Source organism: Chrysoperla carnea, chromosome 2 (genome assembly GCF_905475395.1).
Source record: "Chrysoperla carnea chromosome 2, inChrCarn1.1, whole genome shotgun sequence".
Lineage (NCBI taxonomy): Eukaryota > Metazoa > Arthropoda > Insecta > Neuroptera > Chrysopidae > Chrysoperla > Chrysoperla carnea.
In genome coordinates this window covers 87,594,451-87,603,138 of record NC_058338.1, presented here as the reverse complement: position 1 = coordinate 87,603,138, position 8,688 = coordinate 87,594,451, and the positions used below count along the sequence as shown (strand labels likewise).

The window sequence follows — 8,688 nt, the reverse complement described above, 5'->3', positions numbered from 1 at the left end:
GGCTGTTGCATAAAGTCAACTCTTCTACAATCTTCCGACAGTGAGAAAATACTTTACCTAGCTATAATTATCTCATGTTGATCATGTTCGTTGACATGCTGATCAAATTTCAACATTTTTCAATACATGTGAATTGGATGTATATAGTTGGGAATCTTATCGTTAGCCATTTAAAATGTACGTAGTAAGAAGAGTATAATATATGAAGTAAGACGTTCTTATGCATAAAACAAAGAAAACAGCACAGCAGTGTTGTATAGCAATCATATAGCAAACTGCTTTGGTGTGTCTATTGACAGCGATAATATCACATAGGAGATAGTATCTTGAATAAAGCATGATCGCTGTCAATAGACACATCAAATTAGTCTATGGTTTTTGTATAGATAGTTTACATTGAAAATTTAAAACTATTTTCCAACAAATTTAAATAAGTTATTATGTTAATTAACATTTAAAATATATTATTAATGCACTTTCGTCTCATTTTTTCACAATTTCTAATGCAACAATTAATTGTTATTATGAACAATTATTATTTGACATTTACTATACCAATTACAATGTAAACTATTGAATATAGTAATATTTTAAATAAAAAGTTTGACTTATTGAAAATTTTATACGAGAGACTTTCTCCGATCGATTCAGTTCGATAACTTTAATATAAAATGTTTTGTAGAATCACTTTAGATTTAAATTCAGTAATAGTAATACTTTGAAAAACAAATTATTATTTTTTAAGGAATATTTTTCTAAGGTCAGAGCAATCATTAGACAATTAGTGCCGGCAATCTTATTTTATTATATAATTAATCTTATCTGACTGACAATTCATATAATAGCTGAACATAATGCCGCTTGACCGAATTTTAGGCATGATTTTAAAAATTCATTTCGCAGTATTCATTGATAATTTTTTAATTTTTTATGGAAATTTTATATAAAATATGTTTCAATAACTAGCAACTTAGTATTTTGTGTACTTTGAAATTTCCAACCTAAATAAAATGAATTTTCAATTCCGAAAAATGAAAAAAATACTTTTTGATTTCAAAGGAATTTCAGTTTAAATTATCAAATGTATTTTTGGATTTTTTGTTTATTTATATTTTTTGACCATTTTCTTATACTTCGGATTTTAAACAATAATACTTTATTTTTAATCTTTCGTTAATTTTTTATTTTTATATTAGCAAATCATTCATATTATTTTCATAAGGAAGTCACTTTTTTGCAGGGTCTGTCTTTTTAAGCGGTTGAACAAATTGAAAAAATCGCAAAAATATTTTGTTTCATAATTTGATGAAACTTTGTACGGTACATGGTAATTTTGACCCAAAACTACAAAAGTCGGATTCATTTATTGATTGGCTGAGTAATTTTTGAGATATCGTTTAAAATTTTGTACTAAAATGCTTTTATTACGTTATATATCTCGAATTACGTACGATGTTGTGTATAGCTGGAATGATACTCATATATAATCGTCAAATGCCATTTTATCGTCGAAATGTGCTAGAATTTGTGTTTCTTTTTTGTCTAAATTATCCTTAATAATCCAAAGACATAAAAATCTGATTTTGCGATTGAAAAATAAGTTCAATATGTTAATCTGCTGAAAAGCAGCAGCTTATTTCGGCCCCACTAAATCATGCCATGCGATGATAATTCGTATAATTGAATATTAGACTTTAAAATGTTGTAAGTTTCAAAGTGCCTCAAGAACATTTTTGCATAGAAAAAATTGCAAATTTAATAATGCATAGCTCACTAACCCCCCCCCCCCCCCAAATTTTCCAGCCAGGTTGTCGATTTCACCATCCACACATTTGTAAGTTATCAACTTTAATATTATCAATCTGCCTCAAATATGTACTCAAAAAAGCCACTGAGCTCCCCGGCTAACGAAAAGTAAGAATAAAATTTTTCGATATCTGGAGTAATTTTCCAAATGTAGAAAATTGAAAATTATTTATTTAGCTTTCAATATTTCAAGCAGGTACCGAAAAATTTTATTCTTATTTTTCGTCTACATTCATGAAGTTGTAACAAAATTCATCATCAAAGTTAAAAATAAGGTACAAATAATTTCAACCACTAAACTTGTCTTGGCGCTCGTACTTACTGCCTTAACATCCTTCTTAACTACCTTCAATAATGCTTTTTTACTTTTATTAATTTGGGTTATTGTAACGACATTGCAATTGAGTTTTTATCAAATGTATATCTACATATAAACTAGGAATTTTTGGTGATGGAGCAGTTTAATTTTCAGGCTTTGGTAGATCGATTTCATCACTAGACAAACTATCAAATTTAATGCTTTTTGATCCGGTTTTTTAAAAATCACTGTCCTCATCCTCCTCAAATAAATCGGACGATGAGGATAGTATGCCCGTTGCTTCATCAAACAACACAATATCAGCAGAGCTTTCATCTAATGACATTGTTTCATCGCCAAGTTTTGGACGGTCTTCTTTTATAACATTAATTTTCTCTGGCAATGGTTCAACAATATCTTTTGTTTCATCTTTTTTCTCTTCAGTTTTCTTATCTTCATTACAGGTAGATTCACCTTCAATTACGGAATCGGGAATATTTAATCTATTTTTATTCGATGCAACTACTTCATCTGGAGGATTCGGTGATGCAAGTCTATCGATATCATGATTATCTTGAATAGTTAATTGATCATGTTGAATATCCGGTGTTAATTCAAACTCTCTTAAAACAGCCTGTACTTCTTCAGATATTGCATCAACGGGTGGATCTTCAGGAGTGGATGTATCAGTTTCTTCTTTATTTGTCAGAAATTCTTCAGAAATATTTAGAATTTTAGATGCAGTTTCACTAGATTCATTTTCATCTTCTTTTAATGTTTTATCCATTTCCATAGTAATACCACTGGCTTATCTTTTTGAAAAGAATTTATATGTATGTATATAAGAAAAGAAAGAATATTTTTTTGGGCGAAATTTTGTTAGAAATAAAATGGAAATTTATCGAACACGGTAATTGTTTTTTTGTAATATGTGGATTTTAAGACAAAAAATCTACATATATCGATCAGTTATATCGTATGTAATTCTTTTCGGATCATATTGCCGTTATTTCGCAACGAAGTCGATATCATGTTTTGTTCAAAATAAATACGCCAACTAACATTTTTTGCTTGAAGCATTTATTAATAAATGCAGCATTTATTAATAAATACTTCATTCAAGCATATATCAATGTGCTTTCTGTATATGTCTGTTTTCTTATGCAAGTATAATTGCGATAACCGAGGCCAATAGGGCGTCCAATTTAAATAACCTAAGGTACCTTTGAAATTAAATACGCCACTGGCTTCGAATAAATATATGTGGATCTGCGCAAGATATAAATACAGTGCTAATATTTACCTAATCATTTTGGTTTCTTGTTTCATATATTTTTTTACAGACTATTTCCAAGTACAAAGTAAATTAAATATTAATTACTCATTGATTTGTACAAATACATCGAATATTAATCAATATTATTTCAATGCAAATATTGTTTTTAATTTTTTGTTTGAAATTAATTTTGTGTGGGTTTGGTTTTGATTTTTTTTTAAAGATAATGATTTTAAACAGCATGACATTTTCATAGCACTCCTTTTTATAGTACAGAGCCACAACAGGTACCTACTTAAAAAATATTTTTTAGTCTGATTATTCCATACGGCAAATTTTACCCAAACATTTCACAGTTTTATGCTTTTATGTAAACCTGAAAAGTTCGTTGGTTCAAAACTAGATATTAAACAATTCTTTTTCTAGGTAAATGGTTTTGTACCGATGATGGAATATTGAAAAATTTCAACTAATGAACATCAATCTTACCAATTCGATGTCAAAATTAATTTTCGCTAAAATCTATATAGACAGAGTGTCTAGGAATTAGAGAATTTTAGATAATTTTAAAGCTGGACTAATTTATGGCCTATTTTAAAGCTGATTATTTAAAAGGAAGAAATCATTTTTTCCATTAATTGAATGCGTTCTATTGAGTGTTCATATTTTCTCTTGCTTGTAATAGAAGTTTTTAATAAATTTGTGAGCATTAAGGATGTACGAGCGTCACGGCAACGTTGGATAAAAGGCTTAATTTTTTTATATGTAGTTGCACTAAGTCTAAATTAATCCTGAAAATTTAAGGGTAGGGAGTTGCCCGATTATTCAAAATTAATGACTTCAGAAGTAGGCATATTCAATATTGGTCTTATGGGAAAACTGTGGATGGATGATATATGCTTTCATAGATTTCTCCAAAACTAGTCCGTAGAAATTTAAAAAAAACTATTCAAATTTAGGTAAAAACCTTAATAAATAGTTTAAAACAAAAAACCCGTTGTGCCCGACTAATTAAGGATGTATAAGCACAGTATTGGGGATACAAATTTTAAAAAAATATAAAAAAATATTTTTTCAATTTTGATTGTGAATTATACTATAACTTGACAATATAATACGAAAGTAAGAATAAAATTTTTCGATATCTGGAGTAATTTTCAAAATATTGAAAATTGAAATTTAGCTTATTAAATCCTATTTAGCTTTCGATATTTGGAAAACTAAGGCAGATATTGAAAAATTTTATTCTTAGTTTTCGTCTACATTTATGAAGTTATAACAAAATTCATCATCAAAAAATTGAAAATAAGATACAAATAATTTCAACTACAAGTATAAACTTGCCCTGGGGCTCGTATTACCTTAATTGTACACTATTGACTTTCAAATATTCTTTTTTTCTTAATTAAATTCCTCCACACACTTTCAAATTGTTTTTTTTATAATTGAGTGTTTTGTGGCTTGTGGCATTTTTTGAAGGAGAGAGACGTGGGTAGGATATTGTGCAACCCTTGAAGTCCACACAAATAACATTCCACCCGGTCGAAACGAGTCAACCGAAAGCTATGAAATTCTGTTTGGATCATATTGTCGTTAATATGCTTCGATCGACACCTCAACGCAGTCGATATCTTTTTTTGTCCGCACGATATCGATGACGAAAAAAATTACCACGAACGTACGCACGTACAAACACACACACACACATATATTTTCCAAATGTGGGTTAGTCCCTTTTCCTGACTATGAAACGTAAAGATATAATAAAAATTTCGACTTTGAAAATAGGACCCATAACAATTACTGCCTACACAGGGAATGTTATAATGTTGTAATTTTAATCAAGGCAAAATTCTTTTTTAAATGTTTATTTTCAGTGTGTGAACCACGGACAGGAAGAGTTGTTTCAGGAAAAATTTGCTTATGTTTTGATTCAGGAATAAACGAAAATTATATGGATCTTTAAGAACAGGAATGTAACTCTTAAAAAAAAATCAAATGATTAATTAAATAATTAAATATTTTTATTAAAGTTTAAAAAATAAACTATTATAATTGAACTGACCCCTACACAATGCCAATCATACATTGATTTATACCTCAAAAAGAATAATGTATCTACAGAGTGGTCCAAGTTATAACAGCAGGACTTCATCAAATCATGACAATTAAAATGGTGACTATTTCTTACGTTAAAATCTTCTAAGGACCCTTCATGATTTAAGGTTAAGAGTGATAAATTACGAAAATCAACGGAAGAATTTTGGATGGGCCATCACCCCATTTCGAGAAACGAAGCTTTGGCGCAACTAGTCATCTCATAGCACCAAACATCTGTAGTGTTCCATTGAATTGAAATATTGGATATGCGAGTTTTAAAACCAAATTAAATGAAAACACATTAATTAAAGTATTTATTAAAAATTTTTATAATTTTAAAAGTTTTATTACATTATTTAAACATTTGTAGGTCTACGTAGAATTCTAACATCATTACATGCTTTCAATGTACAAATTGAACTTCTTCCATCTTGTTGACAGGTACAGGTATTACAATCTCTTTGATATCTTTCTCCTGGAGTACAGCCTGGAAATTTTTACCAAATTTAAAAAATATTAATTTAAATTAGGATTTTTGTGTAAAAAGTGTCAGAAACCGACACTTTTTATAGTTTATTATCTGGCAATATTGCAAGTTTAAAATAAAGACGTGGTCTTGTTATTACGGTGCCCGCTCCTCATGTGAAAGGTCTTCAGGTCGAAATCCATCCACGTTATTTTTTTTTTAAATTTTTGAATTTATACTAATGATACAGTCAATCTGGCATTTTGACTGGAAAAAATTTCAATGGTGGATCTGAGGCTATAGATCGTTAGGGGGGCATGTAAATAACTTTAAAAAAAATTAAGAGAATTTTTCGTACCGCTGTTTTTGAGAAAATCAAAAAAAAATTTTGGAATGCGTTTTTCTCGGAATCTATTGGTTTAAGGGAAAAGTTTTTCAAATAAAAAATGTAGGGGACATTGTCAGCTACATTTTATGTCTTTGGAGCAACGTCATACGAGTTAAATTACAAAAAGTAGGTGGAGCTAAAGTCTCAAAAAAAGGGTTTTTCACGATTTTCATTAAGAAAAAATGATTTTTAAAAATGCTAATTTCATTTATCAGCTCCTCAATTTCAGAGGCTGAATGCACCTCCTTCATGCATATACCATGCACTACTCCAGCTCATCACAACTATTAATTAAATTAATTTTGTTGCGACAGCACGAATCGAACCCGCTACTCTATGCATACCGCAGACGGATTTGGTTACGCCTTAACCAACTGAGCTAATAGGGCGACAAGAATTATCGTTATTGTAGGTACAATTTATCACCATGATGAAAGACAACTTTCCCTTTTTTACGAAACACTGATTGATCTAGTACAATTTTCACTTTTTTGGTAACAATTTGAAAACAGTTAAAATTTGTACTTACTACTTTGACGTTTTACAATATGCCTTGCATGTTGCGATCCGACTTCAAGTCCTATAACATTTTAATATTTTGAAGGTTCAATGATTGATTTAAATTTTTAGAAAAAAAAATTACCTTCTAACTCAACGTTAAAACTTTGAGCGATTTGTGTTAAACAAATGCAAACAATTAATGTTCCAACCAAGAATTTAAACATTGTGTGACAAAAATAATTGATAATCACTTATAAATTTTTTAAACAAGAACTGAATTGTTTTTCTTCTAAATTTCAAATAATCAAATTACTTAGAGGCAAATGTTATTTATATAACAAATTGTTGATAAAGAAAATGCATTTTTTCCTCTTTACAGTAAAATAATGAATGAAAATATATGGTTCCGTAGAAAAATTAAAGTAAAATTTCGTATCTTGTCAGATTTTCCATTAAAAAATCTTTGAGTTTTATTTATATATGAGATCAATTTTTTATACTAGAAATGCTAAAAATGAAAGTAGCCCATTTTCAATATAAAAAAGCGGTCTAGGTGCGACCCGAAAGGTCCACACGACTAACTTACCAGTGGAAAGGATAAAAAATATCATATGTTTTAATATTTATAATTTTATTTGTAAAAATTTTATTTTCCTCTTTGGACTTCCCACGGGGGCTACTCCCCCTGCATCCCCCAGGGGCTTCGCGCCTTGCAACCCTAGTGGGGGGTTCGCCCCTGTGCCCCTCAAGACGTTAAAACTATATAAATGATAAGTGATAATAGTTACAATTATACAATTTTTCATTCGGTATAAAAAACGGCTAGACCGATTTTGCTCAAAACGAGATATGCGAGACGAAAATTGAATCCGAACATACATACATACATACATACATACATGTGCACACACGGACTCTAAGGCCCTTGAAACGTGGAGATATGTCCAAATTTTCAATTTGCAAAAACGGGCCCATTACAATATCTATTCCATTAGGAACATAAAAATTAAACCATAATCCCTCCGTTTTTAAAGAAAAGATCTCTACGGGCAGTCATTGACGATGGCTGTTACAATAGTGAAGTGCTAATAGTTGTGGAATTAAATATATTAGTTCTGAATATATATGGAAATTAAGATTGTAAATTGATTTTATGTGGAACAGTTATGTGAAGTTATGTGAAGATCTAGTGGTGTTTTATTGAACTGAACCTACGGGAACTAGCACGTTAATACACTTAGTGTTCTAAGAGGATTAATATACAGGGTGTTCCGTAAGTACCGCACACTTTTGTTGCATCAGGTAGAAAATAAAATTCTAAGACGAAAAGTCCCATTCCATTTTTTGATCAGATGCACGAATAGTTAGCTATTATTTAAAATAGGTTGCCAGTCAGAAACATTGTAACTAAAAATTAAAACCACTCTGACTAAGACAAATTAATGATTTTTGATAGGTTAAAATTATTAAAAAAGTATTGAATCATTAAGTTTGACAGTAATAAATTAAAAGCTCACGACTCTGCTCAAACTGAATAAATACTTAATTAATTTTTTTTTCTTGTTAATAACACTATAACATTATTTAATAATTAATCTATCAAAAATAATTAATTATGGTCAGTCTCAGTCAGAGTCGAGTGGTTTTAATTTTTAGTTACAATGCTTCTGATTGGCTGCCTATTTAAATGAATAGCTAACTATCCGTGCATCGGATCAAAAAATTGAAGTGGACTTTTTATCTTAGAATTTTATTTTCTATCTGAAGCAACAAAAGCGTTCAGTACTTATGGGGCACTGTATTTTATATTCTTTCAGAAAATTGTTTTGGCTTATTTTTTGTCATTCTGTACG

General features: G+C 29.6%; 2 protein-coding genes across 2 annotated transcripts; both read right to left on the bottom strand.

Moving 5' to 3' along the window:
* Positions 1-2,197: 2,197 nt before the first annotated feature.
* On the bottom strand, positions 2,198-3,539 carry LOC123293190. Its single transcript, XM_044873924.1, has 2 exons — positions 3,408-3,539; positions 2,198-2,916 (listed from the first exon to the last, which is right to left on the bottom strand). The coding sequence occupies exon 2, from the start codon at positions 2,895-2,897 to the stop codon at positions 2,343-2,345; it is 555 nt and encodes a 184-aa protein (XP_044729859.1). The 5' UTR covers positions 2,898-2,916; positions 3,408-3,539; the 3' UTR covers positions 2,198-2,342.
* Positions 3,540-5,443: 1,904 nt separating this feature from the next.
* Positions 5,444-7,148, bottom strand: LOC123293191. The gene is made up of 3 exons (XM_044873925.1): positions 6,978-7,148; positions 6,864-6,914; positions 5,444-5,967 (listed from the first exon to the last, which is right to left on the bottom strand). The coding sequence occupies exons 1-3, from the start codon at positions 7,057-7,059 to the stop codon at positions 5,837-5,839; spliced, it is 264 nt and encodes an 87-aa protein (XP_044729860.1). The 5' UTR covers positions 7,060-7,148; the 3' UTR covers positions 5,444-5,836.
* Positions 7,149-8,688: the final 1,540 nt, after the last annotated feature.

Excerpts from the sequence above, each read along its gene's own strand:
- LOC123293191 (XM_044873925.1), bottom strand. The coding sequence starts at position 7,059 with ATGTTTAAATTCTTGGTTGGAACATTAATTGTTTGCATTTGTTTAACA. Across the intron at positions 6,915-6,977 it reads TTTTAACGTTGAGTTAGAAG|GACTTGAAGTCGGATCGCAA; the intron begins GTAATTTTTTTT and ends AAAATGTTATAG. Across the intron at positions 5,968-6,863 it reads TATTGTAAAACGTCAAAGTA|GCTGTACTCCAGGAGAAAGA; the intron begins GTAAGTACAAAT and ends AAAAATTTCCAG.
- LOC123293190 (XM_044873924.1), bottom strand. The coding sequence starts at position 2,897 with ATGGAAATGGATAAAACATTAAAAGAAGATGAAAATGAATCTAGTGAA.